The sequence below is a fragment of the Diadema antillarum genome, unplaced genomic scaffold (genome assembly GCF_040938485.1).
Source record: "Diadema antillarum isolate AM-2024a unplaced genomic scaffold, OU_Dant_1.0 seq00001370_RagTag, whole genome shotgun sequence".
In the NCBI taxonomy this organism is placed as follows: domain Eukaryota; kingdom Metazoa; phylum Echinodermata; class Echinoidea; order Diadematoida; family Diadematidae; genus Diadema; species Diadema antillarum.
In genome coordinates, this window is record NW_027272131.1 from 1113535 (window position 1) to 1137335 (window position 23801).

The 23801-nt window shown below is 38.5% G+C and overlaps 2 protein-coding genes across 2 annotated transcripts; both read left to right on the forward strand.

Moving 5' to 3' along the window:
- The first annotated feature begins 6060 nt into the window (after nt 1-6060).
- LOC139708720 (endoplasmic reticulum-Golgi intermediate compartment protein 1-like) lies at nt 6061-13171 on the forward strand. Its single transcript, XM_071620654.1, has 7 exons — nt 6061-6160; nt 7564-7688; nt 8768-8875; nt 9318-9378; nt 10738-10838; nt 11552-11674; nt 12855-13171. The coding sequence occupies exons 1-7, from the start codon at nt 6061-6063 to the stop codon at nt 12960-12962; spliced, it is 726 nt and encodes a 241-aa protein (XP_071476755.1). The 3' UTR covers nt 12963-13171.
- A 6044-nt stretch (nt 13172-19215) lies between these two features.
- LOC139708721 (NAD(P)H azoreductase-like) lies at nt 19216-22873 on the forward strand. The gene is made up of 4 exons (XM_071620655.1): nt 19216-19510; nt 21172-21329; nt 21906-22119; nt 22563-22873. The coding sequence occupies exons 1-4, from the start codon at nt 19216-19218 to the stop codon at nt 22871-22873; spliced, it is 978 nt and encodes a 325-aa protein (XP_071476756.1).
- Nucleotides 22874-23801: the final 928 nt, after the last annotated feature.

A 23801-nucleotide genomic window follows, 5' to 3' on the forward strand; every position in this document is an offset into this window, starting at 1 on the left:
CGTTGTGCAGACATTGGGTTGACTGCCAAGTGTACAAGCCTGTTATGACAGTGTAGTGTGACTACCAATTTGAGAGGAAGAGGCTTTGAAATCAATTACATGTTCTCACACGTTCCCTGCAAACCAAGCCAGATGCTCTTTTGGCCAGACAATTTATGTAAACAGCTGCTCTATGTATGAGCTCTCGTGAGCAAAAGGGTAGAGTTAACGTTTTTGTGGACATGATATTAATTTCAATCTGTGCATTATGTAGGGAGGATACCATTACTACTGTACTGACATAGATAGCTGTGCTGTTGATATAAGTGAACACTGTTTTCTTTTATCCAAAAAAGGATATGAACATGATATGCTTAGCATTACAACAGTTAGATTGGATGGTGCATTGAGTATGATACATGCCAGACTATAGACTTTTTAGCTCACCTGAGCCAAAGGCTCAAGTGAGCTATTGCGATCGCCCTTCGTCCGGCGTCCGTCGTGCGTCGTGCGTCGTGCGTCGTGCGTCGTCCGTCGTCCGTCGTCCGTCGTGCGTCGTGCGTAAACTTTTTACATTTTCATCTTCTTCTTGAAAACCCCATGACCGATTTTCATCAAACTTGGCAGGTAGCATCCCTAGGGGGTTAGGAACTCAATTTGTTAAAATGGGCACCATGCCCCACCCAGGGGGCCCCCAGGGGGCCCAAACCCCCCAAAATTAAGGAATCTGTAAAAATCTTCTTCTCTAGAACCAGAAGTGATAGAGCGAAGTTAATACTATGAGTTAGTACATTGATGACTGTAGTTTCAAGTTTGTTCATGGCAGAATCAGGGGTGCCCCCCTTGGGACCCAGGGGAGGGGGGTGGGGAAGGGTTCTAATGGGGCCTAAATTGTACATTTTCATCTTCTTCTTGAGAACTCCATGACCCATTTTCACCAAACTTGGCAGGTAGCATCCCTAGGGGGTTAGGAACTCCATTTGTTAAAATGGGCACCATGACCCACCCAGGGGGCCCCCAGGGGGCCCAAACCCCCCAAAATTAAGGAATCCGCAAAAACCTTCTTCTCTAGAACCAGAAGTGATAGAGCTAGGTTAATACTATGAGTTAGCACATTGATGACTGTAGTTTCAAGTTTGTTCATGGCAGAATCAGGGGTGCCCCCCTTGGGACCCGGGGGGGGGGGGGGGGGGGGGGGGTGGGGTGAGGAGGGGTCCTAATGGGGCCTAAATTGTACATTTTTATCTTCTTCTTGAGAACCCCATGACCCATTTTCACCAAACTTGGCAGGTAGCATTCCTAGGGGGTTAGGATCTCAATTTGTTAAAATGGGCACCATGCCCCGCCCAGGGGGCCCCCAGGGGGCCCAAACCCCCCAAATGAAGGAATCTTTAAAAATCTTCTCTAGAATCAGAAGTTATAGAGCTGAGATAATACTATGAGTGAGTACATTAATGACTGTAGTTTCAAGTTTGTTCATAGGAGATCCAGGGGTGCCCCTCTTGGGGGTAGGGGGGAGGGGGGGTGGTTGGAAGGGTCCAAATGGGGGCCTGAATTGTACATTTTCATCTTCTTCCTGAAAACCTCATGATGGATTTTTGTCAAACTTGGCAGGTAGCATCCCTAGGTGGTCAGGATCTCAATTTATCAAACTGGGCACCATGCCCCACCCAGAGGGCCCCAGGGGGCCCCAATTCCCCCAAATTAAGGAATCTTGAAAAAATTGGACCCTTATTGTACATTTTCATCTTCCACTTGAGAATGCCTCGTCAAATTTTGGGTAGAGCTGTGAATAATTTAGATTAGTGACTGCGTGAAAGGTGAACTTGCGATACTCAGGTGAGCGCTAGACCCGCGGGTCTCTTGTCTTTTATACAAGTTTCCCCCTGAGATTAATAAACAATGAAGTTAATCATTCTAATGCAACCAACTGGCTATCGATCATGCATATGTTATCAGTACACCGTTTGGTTGCTGTGGGTTTTGTTAAGCTCATCAAATGAGAAATGGAAATTTGTTCCATATCAATGGGGGTGAGATAGAAACAGTTAACCATGCCTTATACTGCACACTGCAGTCATTTTTGCCAAAGAATTTCCATTATTCATTGATTTTGCTGATAGTGAAATGACAAACCAACAGCCACTTGTATCATAATAGAGATGGATGAACCTGCACAAACAGACATCTTATGGAGTGATTATGATAATTATGTAGAATAGAAACATCTGATTTATTTTGCTGGTTTGTTTGAGGTGTGCAATGTCTGAAATTAGAGGCAAAAATGTGTGTGAAATAAGTGTGAAAATGTGTGGGACGTGGCATTTGTAATCTGGTTTCTGTATCACTTGTAGATGCAAGACCTACAGCTGTTGCATGAGTCTTTTCCTTCTCATTCAGCACATTCAGACTTTACATTGGGTAGTTCCAATGCATTATCACAACATTTTCACTGGGTGTTGATTAAAATGCCCCCTCATAGTCATTTATTTGATTCAGGAAAGGGCAAAAGGCCTCATGTTTGTTCAGATCTCGATGGCTGGGAAGGAAAATTGCTGTTTAAACACTGTGAAGACCGCTCAAGTATCTAGACTGGATTATTGCTCTGGTGTTTGATGTGTTTGCACAGTATGTCAGAGATTAGAAAGTTTTACTGGCTTTTGTCATGAAATTCCGATATTGACTGGAGCTTGGCTGTTTACTCTGTGAACAGACCAACCAATATCTGCCCTTTACTCATGTTTTGTTTGTTTTCGTGTTGTGACGGAGGGGGTTGGGAAAGGGGAGGGAAGAATGCCTAGAACAATGCATACCCTACACAGATGTAATGTTGAATCTGCTAGTTCTTACCTTGAACAACTTTATATTAAAATTTTGTTGATTGTATGTTCAAGTTGGCTTTGATAAATTAATTACAATTAGACAAACCTAATATTTATATCATTTTCTGCCAATAATGCAAATGAATTAAGTTTCCAAACGATAGAGAGGATGAGTTGTGATATTGAACCTTGCTGTACATTTTCTCTTTTATCATGCAAATGAGTAAAATTTTCAAACTTGAGTGATTGACTTAATGACATCAGGCTGCTACGGACATAAATTCATGACTTATTCTGATACTGCCACTCAAGCCCAGTGCTATCAAGACAAGTTCGTTTCCATTTTGATATACAATTTGTACATTTTTTTTTGCAGACTGGATGTGTATCGCAAGATCCCCAAGGATCTGACACAGCCAACTTATGCAGGAGCGCTTGGTAAGATTTATGATATTTTTTATAGGGGAATGTATGTTGAAAGTACTTTGTTAAAAAGAAATGTCAATTTTGCTTTTAAAAAATGCATGTTTTGAAGTTGTGACTGGATCAGCAAATTCTGATAGTTAGAACTGTATAGCAAGAAGGTACTGAAGGTAGCAGTGTCATACCTCGATCTCTTACATAGATGGTCCAAGGCTTGCAAGTCAGCATTGTTTAGGCATTGACAGGAAAAAGCAAAGCACTTGCTATGACAGTATGGACTTGGAAATAGCTTAGTACAAAACAATGATTCTAAGAATGATTCCGTACCTTTGAGTGCTAATAACTATGGAGGGAATGAAAATACTGAGCTGTCTTCTATTCATTCATTCATTTATTTTATTTCCACACAGCCACTTATTTCAGCCACAGGCTGTTTTTCAACAAGTCCGTGCATGTTGATAAAAAAAAAAAAACAACAGTTACATCACGTAATACAAAAACGTCATAATACACAAAATCATACTGAAGAAAAGGACGGAGAGGAAGAAGAAGAGGAAGAAGGTGAGGAAGAAGAAGAAGAAGAAGAAGAAGAAGGAAAAAAAAACAAAAAAAACTTGAGCTTACAGGCTACATATCACATTCTCTATCCCCCCCCCCCCCCTACAGACACTACACAAAATCTATGTACATGTTTAAACTTTTACATGATAATACACAAGCAAATATACACAAAACACATGATTCCATCGCTGATGTCTCGTTAATAAAACAAACAACTATATATTCATACTCGACCTTTAGTACTGGTCTTCCTCAGTTCTAAAACATTTCAGTTACTGTTAACAATGCTGTTGTCTCGCTGTCTTCTTTTTTTCAGTGTCAATACTGAGTGGCCTTTTCATCACATTCCTGTTACTGTCAGAATTCACCTCCTTCATAAGGCCAGATGTGTAAGTTTTGTTGTTTCTCCATCAGCTAATGGTAAATAGTAGAGTGAAAACATTTAACTCTGAGAAAAGAAGACCTATGCCTCCTTTTGAATGTATTATGACCTCAGTAAACAAGTTTTAAGTTTGTGACAAAAAGAAAGAAGAAAAATCTTGAAATCAAGCAATTGTTGCTGAGCGGCTCCTACCATCTATTACTGTATACGCCATATACTGTTCGAGCTGAAATTTTCGCGGTGGTTTTATTTTCGTGAATTTCGCGAATCGCCTTTGAACCGCGAAAATAACAACACGGGAAAATAACAACGCGCGAATAACTAAGTTCAGTTAGACCCTCGCAACCACGAAATTAACAACACGCAAAAATGTCCTCCAAGTAGCAATTCGCGAAAATTTCAACTTGTACAGTATTGTATTTCGCGAGTCTAAATTTTCGACGATTTCGCGGATGGTTTAATTCGCGATGGTGGAGTCCTGTACTGAACAGAGAAGTGTACACATGTACCCCACATTCACATCGGGATCAGAGTCAATATTTTTGCGTGTCTTTAATTTCACGAAAAGCACCTGACTCGCGAAATTCGCGAAAATAAAAACCTCATGAAATATTTGCCATATACAGTAATTCTCGTCTTGTTATAGTCCTCTATCTTTGGATCTTCACACCACATAATTAGTTTTTCTCACTCTCTTTCTCTCTTCATTCTCTCTGACTGCATGACAGCGACTTAGTGTAGGGATTTGTCCATGGTGCTTGTTTCGGGTTAGTTAAGTTTCCACGTCTTAGTTTGTTTCGTAATTCCACTTTTTATGTATAGCAGTATATCTACCATGTGATTTGTCGTATTACGTGTGTGAGGGGGGGGGGGGGAATGCACCCTTCAAGCATTGCTTCTTAGCATACCTCCCTATTTCCAGCATTTCTGTATACTTAATGTTCTGCAAACTTGTACATATTATTTTGTTATACATTGTGATGTAATTTATGCATTCAATTTCTGTAAAATATTTATATGTTTCTGCATGAAATGAAACAAAAAATGAATGAATGAATTATATCTAGTATGTCAATGTGCCTGTGGTTATGATGTTATCTTCTCCTTTCCATATTATTCCTCTTGTACAACCTTATAACTGCTGATATTCCTCATAACTGCTGATATTCCTACTTTTCCTACTCTTACTTTGCAAAATATTACTACCACTATTACTACTAATGCTATTTCTACTGCAACTGTTTTTTCACTTTCATCATAATTTTCTTCACCCTCTCTTCAGCTCCTTTGTTGTGGCAGTAGTGATAGTAATGTAAATAACAGTGAGGTAGCAGCTCTGGCAGTATATCTGTCCTTGTATTCACATTGGTCCCCACGACACGGGGGACAGCCACAAGAGATCTTATCTTTTTTTACGACTGACCGTCCACACTGCTATCTAATCTGTCCCCGAGCTGTGGGGGCATTTGGGGCTTGGAGCAAGCGCTGCCACTTAAAACCAGGCATCGTGCATGCGCACAATTGATGACCACAGCTGGACGCTATAAATTGCGCCCCAAGGTCACTATCAATTGCGCCCCAAGGTCACTCTCCCCTCCAAATCTTGTCCCAGTACCCACTTGCTTTGAGGGGAAGAGGGGACAAGTCCCAGCGAGCGTTCACATCAGATTGTGGTTTTTGAGGAGAAAGTCCCTCTGCGTGGGACTTCCCCCCCACATCGCGGGGACTAATGTGAATGCGGGGTAAAGTTGTTGCTGACTCAATTGAACTTTGATGTGGTTGTTACTCCCCCTCCCCCCCCCCTCCCCCCCCCCCCCCCACCCAACCAATAACATGTGCTATCATCCTTTCTGAGTATTGACCAAAGCCAACAAATTGATTTTATCACATGGTATGTACAACAGGGTCAGTGAGCTATACGTGGACAACCCAGGCGAAGTGGAGCGACTCTCCGTACGGGTCAACCTCACACTGCCCAGGCTCAGTTGTCATGGTAAGTTTGGTGATAGATGGCCTCTGTAGCCCACCTACTCTTTGTATTCAATTTGTATAGCCCATAGTTGCATATGTCTGCATTGTGGTGTGGTCTCCAATTTACGCACTATTCTGTCAAAACACTGGCACACATATTGTCAACTGATGTGATAATTATGTGGTCACATTTTAGATCACACGGAAGCAAAGCATCTTGTTGAAACTTGTTTTTGCCATTGATGCAAGACCCAACCTGACAGTGTCTGGTTTATGGAGCTCATAGCAGTAGCTGAAGGCTCTATCCACTATTGTATGAGTGGAAATTTTCAAACAATTAATTGCAATTTCATCTACTCTAGACCAGTTTAAGTGAACTTGTCCGCAATTTTTTCAAGCAAAATTATTTCTTAACATGTTTCACTATCTCAAAAGAAGTAGTCGTGTGTTATTTTTGTGCTAGTTCAGTAACATAAAAAATTTGCACAAATGTCAACACCCTGAAATATTCAACATTTATAATTTATTAGAAAGGGGGATTGGTACTGCACCTATATTTTGTAGCTGAATGTATGCACTCATTCTTTTAGGACTGAGAATGAAAATAAAAACATAAAATTCAACCAATATAGAGTGAGAAAGAGATGCAGGGTAGAAGGAAATGTGGCATTATGGTCAAATAATGAAAGTGATTACAATTGTTGTTAGTCAGAGTTGTTAACAGACTAGCTTGCTGTCCATGAAGTCCCATGGTGAATCCTTTGGGACAAGGCTACAGTGTTTTACTCTCACTCTGCAACACTATATAAATGTTCCCAGTTCAACTGATTTACAGTATGGCAAATGGAGAGGCACCTAACGATGGTTTTCCACACTTAGATATTCTAAATGTGCCGTGCATTTTGCATTGCCAGCTTGAATATCAGTGGCATAGGAAAACACTTATGGAATATTAAAGAGCATACAAATTCTAGAGAGAATTCAAAGTTTATTTGATGAAAATCAGTTTTGAAATGGCTGAGATACAACTGTATCAAAAAACAAAGTAAAACATAGCAGTTTTAATGAAAGGTGGGTCCCACCTCTTATTAGGGCCTCTTTATTTTTTGATATCTCGGCTGTTTCAAAACCAATTTCATCAAATGAACTTTGAATTCCCCCTAGAATGTTGTGCTCTTTGATACTTCATAAGAGGCTTCTCATCATATCACAAAAATTGGAAACATGCAGCCCATCTCAACCAAAACTATACCATCCATTTGAGCTCTACTCTGATATCTTAATAGTATTTGTCCTTTTTTTTTTCTTTTTTCATTTTTTCTTAAAGATATTCATGTTGTTCATATCCCAAAACTCACTCTGGCTTTGATTTGTTGTTATGATCTACATCTTCTTTTCTCTTTGCATTATGAATGATGTCTCCAGTTGTTGGGTTAGATATACAAGATGATATGGGGAGGCATGAAGTGGGTTACGTGGACAACACCAACAAAGAACCAGTCAATGACAAGAAAGGTTGTCGATTCTACAGTGAATTCACTATCAATAAAGTGAGTACTTATTGTTTGTTTTGTCTATTTGTTTTGGTGGGGATTTAGTGGAAGTGTTGAAGTTAGAAATGAATTTACAGCTTGCTCCTCCACACCCCTCTCCCCCCTTCTTCATGTCTCTCAAGATGCTCTTTTTGATAGCATGAGAATGAGAATGAGGCAGCAGTATATCGGTTTAGCCTAAATCCTATCCTTGTGTCCATCAGTGAATACTCAGCGATGTCCATCATTGGTAGTGTGTCACCAAAAGGGCACCACAAATGTACTTTGTGACTGCAGAGAGCACAGGCTAGATTGGAATAGGGGGAAAATTCATTCGTGATTTAAGGGTCAAAGGTGAATTATACATCCTTGGGTGATGTATGTGCCCCCTCCCAACTGTTGTGTACAAATGCATAGATTAACAACTGATACCAACTCCACTATGGTTTGCAATGCACCAAGCAGAGTTTTCTTTGATGAGTGTGGTCCTTAACCCGTTGAGGACGAGTCCTGAGTATGCTCGGTCAAGGGTCTATGGGAAATGCGTGTTATAACAAAATCAGTCCGTCCTCAACGGGTTAAAATGATCTGCTCGTTGATTTTGATATGTGCCACCATCTTATCATCTATCACTTTAGAACCTCTTAAACAGTGATTTATCGTGGCTGAAACCAAAAGGTCAGTGAATTCTCCATCAAAAGTGGCATATAAGACACTTAACTGGACTTGAGCAGCATCACACCATTGCAGTGTCTGTTTCTGTTGGTTTCGTATTCAATTCACTTCTTTATATCATTCAAAAAGTTGAATGAAACCAAATGATAAAAGAAATTTTCTGTAATGTTACAATGTCAAATGCACCTAATGTGTAGTGTTTGTTGTTGTCTTTTGTTTTGTCTTTGTACACTTTACAAGTGTATGAATTTTCCTTGTGTATCTTTTACTATCATTTTATGTTCTTATGTATAGGTCATAGATATGTAGTTACTTTTTTTGTGCAGTTTCTATAATGATTTGTGTGAAGAATAGAAAAAAAAATGCCTGTAAGTTGATTTGTACATTTCTTGTTTGTTTCTTGTTTGTCTTCTGTGGAATAGGTGCCTGGAAATTTTCATGTATCAACACATGCAGTGGGAATGAATCAACCAACACAGCCTGACTTTACACATGTAATCCATGAAGTATCTTTTGGAGATGACTTAAAGGTAAATTAATCAATTTCAATATTTTCATCAATTTAAAAAAAAAATCATCCTTAACGTGTTAAAGGCAAGTCCTGAGTATACTTGGGCAAGTGTCTATGGGAAATGCGTGTTGTAGCAAAATCAGCCCTTCCTCAACGAGTAAATGGTTTCAGTAGGTGATAGTTAAGGTGATCATTGAATGTTTTCAGCAAATGTATAGTAGTCTTTCATAGCATCAGCCAGATAAATTCCTTCAAATGAAGAGTGAAATTCTCCTAATTTTGTCGTTTCTGGTCAGTTTATTTATTTCTTCTACCCAAGACTTCTTACATATTTTAATCTACATTGTAATGCTTTTAGTGTACAAAAAGATAACATTTATTCTCTGCATCTACTATCATTCATTGCTTTTGAAGTAATGTGTTGGTACCGTGTTTCACTCTTTTTGCTCCCACCTTTGCAGAATAAAAGTTTGGGTGCCGCTTTTAATCCACTAGCAGGAAGAGACAGGACCACAAGTAAACGTAAGTCACACACATATACCAACTTCCAGATGTATTTACATATCTGGGTCTAAAGACCCTGAATTTGAGAAGGAACCAGATCTGTTTCAGTCAATTTAAAGTGTCCTTGATAGACATCATGAGATTATGATATTTGTGAAAATAAGCCACCAAAACCAAAAAGAAAAAGAGACATTTAGTTGATGTAGCATTTTCTTGTGGCAGGCTTTATATGCACATTTATGCACCAATTTAGTTTTTCAAGTTTGAAGTCAGGATGCAAAGTTTTCATTTTTATCATTCATTTTGCAATGCGCAAGTTACTTGGTTACATTTTCTCTGTTAGATACTGCAAAGAGATGTGACCAATTACAATTATAAAAGCAGAATTTTCATCCATTATAGATTAAAGGAGCCCTTTTTGCCTTAGTGTGTGCTGTCAGATGACACTACAGTAGTTTGATCAAACTTTTTTTGCTGGGTGAGGTTATATTTCATGAGATTCACCTTCATGTATACTTCTTGGTGACAAAGACACCCCGAGATCCAATGCATGCAGTGGATGATGATCCCTGTATTAGCTGCATGCTGCACAGGCAGACATTGAGAACTGTACTGTATGTCTCCAAAAAAAATTTCAATGGAACCCTCTGCAATGATATCTTTAAAAGTAGTGAATCAATCCAAATACAAATTCAGGGTATGAAACTATAACTCATGTCCCACATCTTACAGAAAACCCCATTCGATTTGCTTCAGTGGTCAAAGAGAAATGAGGAATTTTGTAAAGGATGTCAAGTATCTCTTCCCTCCAAGTTCTGTCTATTGTATTTACACACAAAAGCATCGAAGTGCTAAACTTGGAAGAATCAGACTCATGACATGCTTTACAACATTCCACATTTCTCTGTGACCGCCTAACCAAATTGAATGGGGTTTTCTGCAAAATAGAGCTAAGATGTTATATTTTAAGACCCTGAAGTAGCATTTAGACAGTTTAATCATATTGGATGTTATCAATGCGAAAATTTGATTGTAATTTTTTGGGGGACATACTGTACTGCAAACGCATTTAACAGTATCTGTTGAGCATTTATGTAATAAGAAAAGTATAGGATTGTGCCGTATCTCTCTCCCTCTTGCTCATCCTCTCTTTCTCCATTGAAAAGCTGTTATAGATTTAAATTGGGGATATTACTTTGAAATTAATCTGAATAAAGGCTAAATAGGGTAGTTTTTGAAGTGCATCTTTATTTTACAGACTTCTTCTCTCTCTCACACCCACACACATACACATTGTGGAGCATAGAAAGTAATGATATGGATGTTGCACATTGATTTACTGTTTATTTGTTTCCATGTGTGTTCATTTTTCCGCAGCCGAAGCTTCTCATGATTATTACATGAAGATTGTCCCAACAGTGTATGAAGATCTGTGGGGAGCCAAAAATGTCTCATACCAGTACACATATGCGTATAAAGTGAGTATTTCCATCAGTAACCCCATATAGTGCAGGGGCTATGGAACATTTTCAAGTGGAGTCGGGGGGGGGGGGGGGGGAATTGCTCGTGGTGTTGTCAAGGGGCAATACTCCCTTTGAGATTGTTATAGAGCTAAAATTTTCCAACCAACTTTGTAGATTTTAAACACTTTCAAATAATGAGAAAAAGAAAATAGCATGACAGTATTATTGCCGGAATTATCATGCCACAGTTGAAAGTACTGTAAAACATGATATATTCCCGGCATGAATTTTTCGTGAATTGGAGCCGACGGCCTTTTTTGCGGCATGAAATTTTCGCGAACTGGAGCTGGTATTCAGTGCATATAGTGTAGACAAGAACTTTCGCGTGCATTTTAATTTCGCGAATCTTCGCACTCGTGAAATTCGCTACATTAAAATGCACGCGAACATTTCTCGTTTTACAGTATGTTTATCACTTGTGAGAGTATGTTTATCATGTGTGCATGAATATGAATTATTTATCAGCATAAAGGTAAAAGAGACAAAAGGAGATATTGTGCTAGCTCCCTCAGGACACTTGCAGAATGTAGATATTTTAAAACCTTTTAATGTGCAATTGACTTTGTGAAGTCTAAAGACTAAGGAGAAATAGCTCACGGAGGGACAGTAATCGTTCCGAACCCTGCTGCCTTCTAGAGATGAATTTTAGCGCCCTCTTTCCTTGGCAGGAGTACACCTCATATGGCCACGGCCGACGAGTCCTCCCGGCTATTTGGTTCCGATATGACATCACTCCCATCACCGTCAAGTACCACGAGAAGAGAGCTCCTTTCTACACGTTTATTACAACTGTGAGTAAAAAAAAAAGAAATGAAAATGTCCTTCTGTCTTTTGCTCTTCTTGGCAAAAGACCAAATGACCAAGGATGTCGCTGTTTTTATCGTGGTCATGAAACCCCTGATTAAGTTGTGGCATTGATAAATCTACTCCACGAGAAAGCTGGCTGCATGATAGTGGTCAGAATTGTTGGTTACTGTATAAGTTGTTTCTTTCGCGTACAGAAACTTTCGCGGTTTTCATCGGTGGGGACTTTTTCGCATGTGTTTAAATTTGCGGTCGGTAATGATAGCGTTGTACAAGCGACGAGTTCAAAAACATTTTCGCGTGATGTTAATTTCGGGGTTCAACCTCAAAGCGCGAAAAGCGCGAAAATAAAACCACCGCGAAAGAAACCACTTTTACAGTATTCAAATCTCATGCATAGTTTTGATCATTTGAACAATTTAAAAGAGAAATATAACAGTTGAAGCAAATCCACAAAAATGGAGATAAATTTAAATGTATGCCAGAACCCCTGTGTTCACTACAGAATACTTAGAGGTATGTAGATATGTGGGACTAGTGTGATTACTTGTGTTCATGGAAAATTGAATCGTCAAAATGTTAGCCCTCAAGCAATTATCATATCCAAATCTTATTTGCATATAGAAAACCTGTTACACATCCTTTCCTATTTTATGTTTGTTTGCTTGCTTGTGTGTATGTGTGTGTGTGTATGCATGTGTGTGTACTTGTGAGCTTCTCGTGATAGAGATGGCTTTATTGCAAGATGATGTCTGTACGTGTCTAGTCATGTACAAGCAATTCTTTGCCTCAGTTCTGAATCTCATGGCTAGACAAAATCAAATGAGTATACTGCCATCTATTGTCCACACATGATAACATGTTTTTATGTACTACATTCTCTGATCATTCATTAAGCCCAATATTAGCATGATGTTCAGCCATCCTAAGCTTACTACATGTATTAAAATTCTCCCGCTAAATGATCAGGGCTGCTTGTCACAAAATTTGTTCTGAAGGAAGTCAGGGAATAAGTGTGCTTATGTTTATAAGTGGTCACAGATTACACAGCTCACACCATCAATATACCAACCGAGTTTCATTTGATAAATCCAGTGAATTTTCTCTAAGATCAATGAATTATTCTGTTTGTGTGTATGTTTGTTTTCTTTTTCTTTTTCTTTGCAGATATGTGCCATCGTAGGAGGAACATTTACAGTAGCAGGCATTATTGATTCATTCATATTCACGGCGGCTGAAGTGTTCAAGAAGGCAGAGCTGGGCAAGCTGAGTTAATGGCCCCTGTAAACCAATCTGTGTGTAATTCCACCTCTGCCTTGGTTGTCTGCATCATAAATCGTAGTCATCATCATCATCATCATCATCACCCAGTTTCATTGTCACCATCTTTTTTCCCTTGTTGAGTTTATACGTCTTCACTTGTCCGTTATGCTGCTAGCAGCCACCTAGGTTATGATTCTTTTCCTCTCTTTCATTTCTTTTTTTTTTTGTGGGGGGGGGGGGGAAGGGGAGGGGGATATATATTGGGTATTTTTGGTATGACACAGTCTGTGTACAATGCTTTGTTTATGTCCTTGTTTACAGTTTTCTTGCATGGTCAGCATTTTAGAACCATCCAAAGTAGTCAAATAAATAATTTTTGCCGAGAGGTTGGGCCATACTTTCAAAATTCCATTATGGTTGCAGATGAGCAAAAATGCCCACAAATATAGAGATTAACTGCCAGCTTTAGTCACAAAATTAATTTTCTGCAGTTTCAAGGCAGCTGTTATGTCATAGGGAAGTGAAAAATAATATCTGTATTATTTGCAAATCTGGAAACATACATATTTTTTTAAAAACAAATTTACCATCTGATATGTTGATATGACTATCGTAAATGTGTAATGGCACAGTTTTCCAACTGTGTGTTTTGTTGCTATGTTCTCAGGTCTGTAGTTTTATTGTTATTTTGTTTTTGTTCATTTTACTGTTTGTTTGCTCTTCCATATTTAATAAGTCAGTTTTTACTTCAGCTATATCAACTGACATGCAAGAACTGGAAATATCTTTTGATTATTATTTCAATTCCTTCTGAGGCTTTTTTTTTGTTTTGTTTTTATCTTGATAAATCACAAGTTGACAATGAAAAGAATTTTCATTTCTTTTCTGTTTTTGTACTGCTTCTCTGATTTAGCTAGATCACTTCAATTTTGTTCTTTAAAAAAAATCTTTACAAAATTGAATAACTCAGACATATGAATACATACATTGAAGTCATTGATAAATTTTCCTTTTAAGGTTGTATACAATGTACTGTGTTGGGCTATGGATGATAAAATAATGATAAAGCCAAGCAGTGTTGTATCTTTGTGGCTTACCACACGTGTTCATACGACCATTTCCACATTCCATGAACTGTCCATGGTACTGTCATTGATGCTCTTGTATATCCCAGATTTCAAATCTATCTCAGTTTTTCAAATTGAGAATAATTGTTTGCTTTTCTAAGGAACATATTTGTCATGTAATTTAAATGTAAATAGTGAAACTTTACTATTCAATGTTAGTTTTCAACTTAAAGTTATATTTCTTCTACACTTTGGGTTTACAACATCATGATAACTTTGTATTGCATTGCTACTGCTGTATTACTTTGATTTGGTAATTCCTTGTAATGTTATTGCTTGGCAAGGTATTGACAAGTGAATCAACTAGGAATGTGATTTAATTTTTATGTTTCTAGTGTTGATGATATTTGCACATTCCTGAAATCTGAATGTTACCCTTTTACTAGTAGTAAAGTGGCTTTAAAAAATAATCTTATATGTACATGATATGCGAATGTACTCAGCTCGAATTATACAAGCATGCAAACAAATAATGTCTCACTCTGAGATAGGCAAGTAAAATGTATTTTGTTTAAAAGATGCATGTTCCTAGCATGTTTCTAGTGCTGTATACAGTATTTCAAATGGATCTGAAAAATAGGAAGAATCATCCTTAAACTATATGTAATATTTATACCTTTGCCCCAAAGGAATACAAATAGTTTGCAAAATTAGTTTACGTACATATCTATGTAAAGAATATATCAATGTTTCCTTTGTCTCAATACCTTTTCTTTTTTTCATTGCAGGCTAGTGATATATACTTTCCCTTGATTCTGTTTTCTGTTATTGCATCCAGAAATATGTGTATTCATGTAACAAATTCTTTTGTTTTCATAAAGCGTTGACTATTTACATGTTACTAAGTTGAAGGTTAACATGAGTAGATTATGTTCCATGACATTTGCACCTGTGGCAGTTGCTCCCATGAAATATCTGCACGCTAAGCCAAACATAAATTCTACCCACAAACATAACCCTAACCCTAATCCTCAAATCAAACTAAACATAAAGCCCTACCACAACCCAAAACCTAACTGGAAGGCCTTGGAGTAAATAAGACAGTAGCAATTATCGCAGGAGAAAATGACATGTCACTGTAGAATACTGACGTAGATAGCAACTCTCTGTTTTGTCTCAAAGTCTAGTGATACACTGTATCAAGTTTTGATGGAAGTAGTATAGTGGCATTTTCTGCTTTCCTTTCTGTGAAGTCAGCAGAATGTTCTGTTAGGTTTGATTGTCAAGCAGATATGTTCCTACACCTTTCAAGGTACTTTTCAGAGGGAAAGTTAGCAAAGCAAATCATGGCTGAAACACTTGTATTTTTAACCTCTTTCTGAAATTTTGGACACCAATAATTGTAGTCAACATCACCAGTGAGAGCTTACTGAGTCTACTACCTATGCAACTGTTAACTCTACATGTTTTAAACCCTTTCTCCTCTCTGAAGTCATGTGAGAGGTTTGTGTTGGGTGTTCTTGCTAGAAATTGTGGCAGGTTGGTGTTATTCAGTCTTGATTGAGGGATATCCTAGAGATTTTGCCTTCCTTACCCACTGTGTTGATTGCTTGGAAAAAGAAACTTTTCATCATTACGAGTGAAGCAAGCGAAAGAGTAGCCTCTATCACGGGCAGCTGTGATTGATTAAAGGTCTGATACCAGTGATAATTCAGTGCTCAACCGTGTATTTGACCATCTTAAACAACTTTTGCAATATTTGTTGATACTCTCTAGAGGGATAATATTGTTCATTGGGAAAAGGAAAGTGGATTTGCAAGTCCACTCTTATGTAATGTGGGAAGAATCCTTCTCTTCTCATTTGCAATCCCAAGTAAGAAATACACTGTGTGTCTAGATTGAAATTCAGGAAAGAAAGGGATGAAACATATGCTCCGGATGGGTTTGCATGTTTGATGGCGTGTATGTAGTATGATACACATGTAAATGAAACAGCTACACACACTAGGAATCTTTTGTGGCATTACTTGATAGCTTTATCACATGGGAAAACATGCAATTACATGTTGAGCAAAAATATCATTAGGTCACAATCAAAATGATATTTAGTGTGTGTGGGATGAGGAAAGTTTGTCTATTTTGCCGTATTATATGGCAGTCCTGCTTATTGTAATTTATCTTGTCTAGACATTTTGATAGCTCAGTTAGTGTATAGTGATGACATTGCAGTATATTGCCTTCTGAAGACAGTTTATGTGCAAAAGTGTATATATTCTTTACCATTATTTTATTTTTTTTCTGCAAGAGTATTTTGGGACTGGTTATTGGGATAATAAATTCTTTTCAAGATTATAATAAATCACCTGTGCACCCTCTTTATTTACTGCCATTATGATAGGGACAGAGAGAGAGGGAGAGAGAGAGATGTACATGCTTATACTAGGCCTATATTTCGTAAGAAGGGAGGTAGATACTGTGTGTACACATACAATGCGTATAATCCACAGAAAAGTGTGGTTTACTTCTCACTTTAAAGGCACTTTGAATAATGTTTTAAGATTTAGATATCTTAGCTGCAGGGTCCTGTGTTCCACAAGTGTTTCTGATGTTTGGAAAAATGAAGTCACAAAACTGCTGTTTGCAATGATAGATAAATGTTTGTGAAAAGTTAAAATATGTAAGTGAGTTGTCAGAATCACCTTCCTCATTTTTTCAAAGAGACAGTTGTGTTGGAGTAAAAACAAGATAAAGGAATTCATAAATGATTTACAGGCAAGATGACATTTTCATAGGTACATTTGTATCTTGGCAGTGACAGCATAAAGTTCACAAATTTTTTGTTTTTTGTGGCAGAGTGTTGTTGTTTGTTGTTGGGGTTTTTTTTTTCCAGCCATTTGATATCCACCACATGGCACAGTAAGCACAAGGAGATGTGCAAAAACATCGATGTTAGATCTAACACCAACACCATGGGTGTTAAATCTAACACTGATTAAGTGTCAATAGAGTACCCCACCCACAGGTATAGAAAGTATTGTGATAGTGTGGAAAGTGTTCACCTGGCACTTTGTGGTGTTAATTTGAAACTGTAGCTGGTGATATTTTTGGCACTGCACTGGTGTAGATCCAAAATGACACCGAATTGTGTTGATTTGATATTGCTGGTGTCAATGTCAATGGTATAACACCCTCCCAGTGTCAATAGGAGACCACACCAACTGGTGTTACTCTTGTGTAGATGTGTTCTCACTCTTTTTTCAAAAATCAAGTACTCTAGGAAAATTCTTGATCGTCTTGTTGAAGTTCAAAATCAACAAAAAGAATGGAAACTAAGTAACTAAAAAAAACAACAACAAACAATTGTACAGCACCACAAATAAGCATCGGAAATTTAACACCAGCTCGGTGTTTCATACATGTATTTAACACCAGACTTTTTGCAGTGTAGAAGGTCTCATCTTCAACTGTGATCTGTCACTGATATTGAGATATCTAATAATTCATGTTATTTGTTCGTCCACTATTTTATAGAACCTTGATCCGAAGCAATCAGTAAATTATCAGTATCATTTTTATCGATTGTTCTGAGAAAATCACACGTCGGTTGATTGAGCTCTTTGAAATACAGCGCTCCGCGGCGCGTTTTTGAGTGTGCGATCAGGCAGGTGGTGGAAAGAAACATGACTGTTAAAAACAGAGGAACCAACGGAGCATGACTCATTGTACAAGCGAGATGTTGGCTGAAGTGAATTAACTTTAGATCAAAGTGCAAATTAGTACAAAAAAAGAAAAGAAAAAAAAAGGAAAATCTTAGTATGATAAAAATCCATGCAGTGAATATACAGCGCCTGCCTTTTGTATCAAAATTGGGGGGGGGGGGGGGGGGGGGTATGAACACACCTAGTTAGGAGGGGGAAGTGTAGCGTGAAGTCTGCCGAATGTGTTGACATTGTAACTGGCGAAACGTAATAATTCAATGTACCCGTGAATTTGAAGAATGGCCGTCATGGTTTGACCTTAATACCATGATGATTATGGGAGCTGCTGCTCGATGATCCACGTAACAATTACATCTGCTTGGCATGTAGAGTTTGCGAGTTGTTCCTTTTGTGGCGAACTTGCGAATGACAACATTCGGATTTATCAGGAGAAGACAGACAGACATTTTTTTCTTTCGCTGTGTTCATTCGTCTCGTCGCTGGTTTTCAAAGGTTGCTAGGCAGCGCCACAATATTATTCCCGAATGTGTTCCATAACGACAATAACTGAGATGGGAATTTTGCGGCCATTCCTGACAGGTATTTGGATTGTTACCGTGGAGGTAACCAAAACAGGAACTGGAGTCGTAAGACATATAAAATCCCGTCACAACAACCACGAATAGCGATCGCCGAATCATGCCTGGCTGTTTTTTAGTTACAATGCTCACGAAATACTGCCCAGAGTGAGGAGACATACGCCTCTCTCTGCTGTTAATACGTTTATAGGCCTAGATGACAGATTGTTATTCCCTATATACCCATGCCTTGTCATTATAATGCTCACTTCTCATTGACGAGGTGGTTGTATGTGAAAGGAACATCGCATTCATCATAGCATCATTGATGTGGAAATATGTCTTTTTCTAGGTTTTTAGGAGAAATTACATCATAGATGTCCTGACGTTAGCTTCTTTTCTAACAATTAAGGTTGTTTCACTAGCATTGTGAATTATCTTGGTATCTCACATTCGCGTTGGAAATGTTTAGAGTGATTTCAATTGCTTATGTTTTCGGTATAACGCTCGACATTGCTTTCCACATTTGGTCTTTGTCCTGGTTTTATTTACTTTGATGTTCCGAAAAACATCGATCGCTATAATAGTTCAGTAAGTGCAAGCACGGCGTAAGTTTCATTCAACGTTGTGTTCAGTGACTTCTCTCGAAACCACAGCAAACAAACCCATAACATTTCATCTGCCTATAGCCGTGTATTGTGTCAATCATAATAATGCGCAAATCAAATGTGCAGATGCGACAAACTTGATTTCATGAACCAACAGAAGAGTGCGTTGCCAGCGAGTTGATAATACGCCAGGTAATTTTACACACAAAAAAAAGGAAGAAGAAGGGGGAAGGGGAGCAAAATGTTATCAGTTGAAGTGTAGAAGTCATCATCACCAGTGTTAGGAGTGAACAAAGTACATTCATTTCGGAATCATGGGAAATTGTGGAGGGAAAAATGCGACGGCTCCTGCCGATGACGAGCAAAGTAATTCGGGGGATGGTGATGGGGAGCAGGAAAAGGTGGTCGTCTGCGTTTTGGACTGCGCGGACTCGGTTGGTTCGGCCACGGTTCGCGCCCTTTCCGGAAAATGCGGGGACACGGTCAGCATCCGAGGAGGAGCGAAGGAAAGCGACAAGGAAAAGGTGGCGCCGCTCGGGGAGCTTCCGGGAGTCACCTTAGTGACGATTACCATGACCGATAAAGCTAGTCTCGGCACCGCACTCGAAGGTAGACTTTATGTAGTTTTTTTCTCTCTCTCTTTCTCTCTCTTCTGACGCACATGACGTGTATAACCGGAATTATTTTCTGCGATTGAGAGTGAGCACTATATTGAGTCAACACTTCCCAAAACCAATTATTCGTCGAATACAGTGATATATGAGGCTTGAAGAAGCAACATCCGACAGCAAGTTTTTATATGTATATTTCTGTTTTTAATTCATCGAAACTTATGTTTTTCAAATAGATTTGACGCAGTATAGAAAGCATCATTTATCATAGATTAAGTCTACACAAGATCGAAATTAATGGTATTTGGAGTGCATATATCATTTATTCAGGGTACTTTTCTGAAGAAAAGAGTCAGCCAAACTAATTGCTTCTTCGTATCACTTTCACATCAATCTATTCTAAGGTGTATTCTGTGCATACTAACCCTTTCCCTTCTCTGAAAGCCCCATAATGATAGTTTGCGTAGGACCCATGTACAGTTACCCTCGCCAAGTCAACTCGCACAAGTTGAAAATAATATGACTTAAATCGAAGAAATCTTTTACACAGATGGGTATGAACATCTTGTGTTAATTATGATATAATTAACACAAGATGTTCTTCACAAAATATTATTGTGTGAATCGAAATTCACGTAAGCCGACACTTTTGATTCGACTAGATAGGGGAGGTTGACTGAATTCCCATCCTCTCAATTACCAAAGAACTTGGTCAGTCTTTATGTCCTGGTATATCAAGTGCACATTATGCTTCAATATCACAGTAATGACAATGAAATTCGCTACCCACGTGTGAGTGTAGTAACTTTTGTCTGCGGTCATCGTACGCACACCACAGTGTAACTTCAGCTACTCTCGTCTTATTATAAAGCTAAGCTATAGTGCTATATATAAAAGTCGATCATCATCGAGTCTCTGTGACCACTTTTATTGCAATAATCAGCATCAATCGTCATCAACAACAAACGTTATAATTGTCATTAGTAGAACTTGTTATTGCTAAGGACACTTGAACAATACCTTAAAGGGATCGTACAGTTCTGGTTGAGACCTAATTTCAGGTTTCTAACATTTTTAGGTGAGATAATGAGAAATCTCATATGAAATATGAAAGATCATGCAATTTTATGAGGAATTCAACGTTTATTTGATAAAAATTGGTTTTGAAATGGCTGAGATATCCAAAAAAGAACGATTCTAATAAAGTGTGGGACCCACACTTTGTAACGATCGCTTTGTTTTACTTTGTTTTTGGATGTTTCAGTTATTCCAAACCCGATTTTCATCAAATAAACTTTGAATTCCTCTTAAAATGGTATGCTCTGTGCTATATCATAAGTGTTTTCTTGGTATCTTGCAAAAATTCGAAAGCCTATTTCTCATCTCAACCAAAACTGTACCATCCCTTTAATTTTACCTGTAAAAGCTTGATGCAGTGAAGGTTAGTAGGCCTACATTATTGTGTAATGCAAGAAAAATAATATTTGCGGCCTTTTATGTTCGGCTTGCTTCTGTCAGAAAGTAACTATTGAATTTGTCAGAGAAGGGAAAAAGAACCGCAGGAAAGGAAGAAAAAAAACTATCGCCACTATAATTGCCGAAAATGGTAAGTTTCACGTCATGGTCAAACCAATGCTTTCTTCACAATTTGATACATAGGTGTTGGTGTTGTATTCATAACCCTGGCCCCAAGTGAAGACCGAGTCGATGTCATCGACGGCGCCTTGGAAGCTTGTAAGGAGGCGGGAGTGAATCAAGTCGTCATCGCATCCTCGACGTCGGCTGGTCTCGACATCGCTTTCGGAAAACAGTGTGGAGTAGGTTTATTGCAGATTCCCAAAACTAAAACTCTTTCCGGGGTTTTAAAAACCGTTGTTTTTGTCATTGCTTTGTTGTTGAGTAATTGAGTCTTGACCTTTGAAAGAAATACCATAGTGTTATGAAAGTAAAAACTTATTTTGTTATATTCTTCTTAAATGGAAAACCATTGTTCCACATTATCGTTTGCCGTTGAAAACTAATACTATACTCATTCTTCTCCTCAATCTCTTTAATTTGTTAACACACGGAAAGAGGAGTGAAAAAATAGTTATTACCCCTTACCCAAAAGAGAGAAAATGAGATTAATCATCAAACAAAAGTGAAATATCCCTGCAATTTAGAAGGTCTCCCTGCAAATATCCTGTGATCATGTGCTTACACAGGCCAGCAAAACCACTTTTTTTTTCAGTTTGAAATTTGTTAAGCCTTTCGTGCATCGTTATAATTCATAAGACCAGTTCTTTGTATCTTGTCGTTGCCATAGTGATATTCCTGTTGGTCGTTATGTCGTGCGTGTGACTGCAGGTATACCAAGTGTCGAACTCGCTTTCAATCTTATTTCGCTCCATCAGGAGATCGAGTCCAAGGTCAAAGAATCCGGTATCCCTTGCACCGTCGTCCGACTTCCTCTCTTCGTAGACAGCTACATGGGCTTCAAGGACGGCATCGTCAACCAATCCAAGATCTGCTGTCCGGTCGATCCGCAAAAGTCGCACTGTCCCGTCCTGGTCGACGACGTAGGAAAGGCTGCCTCCGCCATCATGTCGTCGTTTGAGAAACACGCTGGTAAAATACGGGGGAAGTGTTTTTCTCCGCAAATTGAAATATATACTGACGAATATAGATACTGAATACGGAACTACGGGATCTTTATTTAGACTTTATTCGATTTGCCACGATTAGTCATTTATGAAAATTGTTCATTTATTAGATATTGTCAGAATTGTTACAATTTGACGGAAACAGACATAATTTAGCATGTCGATAGCTGAGGAATCTGTAAATAGATATAATAATAATAATAATAATAATAATAATAATGATAATAATAATAATGATGATGATGATAATAATAGTGCATGTGGTTTATATGCATTCAAGCAATATTATTCATGTGTATTCTGTATTTTTCTCGTCACTGTCCATCCTATCTTCTCTTTCTTTCATTATGTCCCTTTTTCTATTTTCTCTGGTGTTTATTTCTCTGTTTGGGTCACTTTTTTCTACAGATAAGACCTACAACCTGGTCGGCCCTCGTCACTCTTACGGCGAACTCGTTGATATTCTCGGAGAAGTGCTCGAACACAAGATCGAGTACGAGCGCGTGCCGTACGAGTCGAGCAAGCAGTCCCTCATCAATGCGGGCATGGACGACTGGCAGGCTGCCGGCGTCGTCGAAGTCATGCAACTCATCGACGAGGGCGCTCCAGAGGCCGACATCGCCGAGACGGGAGATTTCAAGAGCATCACCGGGGAAGAGCCGACAGAATTGAAGATTTGGGTGACGAGCGTCAAGAGCGAGTTTCAAGCGGCAGAATGAAAGAAAGATATATCAAGAACGATGTACATGGTTCTTGATATTCTTGACGATGATGTTTGTTCATAAGAGGAAAGGTAAATTGGAAGCATTATAATATAAACCAAATTGATGTTTTAAAAACATTTAGACCATTTTGCTCATCTGTAATTATCGTACGCCTAATGAAAGCGACGAATTAAATCTTCGTCACCACGCATCTATCCTTTGTGTGCGCGTGAATGACAGAGACTGTTGTAACCGAACAGATTAGATGTAAGCGTTTGTGTATATGTGCATCTGTGTGAAAGATCGAGGGACAAGGGAGATGTAAAACTATATCATTGTTGTACAATGTAATGTCATGCAAGGAAATATTATGTACAACTTTAAGAACACTTCTGAGCAACATAACCAACCTGTTACTGCCGATGACATAAGTTTGAAGATTTGTCAAATCTGATTTTTGCGACACAAAGCCCATATTTTACCCTGATTTTGTACAGCAATTCATTGATCGTTGCGGATCCATTTTGTCTTGTTTATATTTTGCTAGGGGAAATAGTATCACATCTCCCTATCTTCACGTTTTCGCCCGTTTTGTTGTTGTTGAGCACAAATTGTACAAAGGCATCGTATATATATAGATTGATGATGAAGGGGGGGGGGGGGGGCAAACAAACGAGATGCCGAGTAGCTGATAGGATAAAATAACAAAATGGGGATGTCGTTTAAATTTGACACCTTTACTGCTTACTGATGCCTGAGTATCCTAGAATAATATACCATAACACGCTGTTTACACGTATAGATCACTATAGACACCTCGGACAGTCTTGACGATTTAACCACCAAAGAATAGTCAATTCTATATTAGGTGGCTCTGGGTCTCTAAACAACAACAGCAACAACAACAAAACAACAACAACAACAGCGACGACGAATCATAACT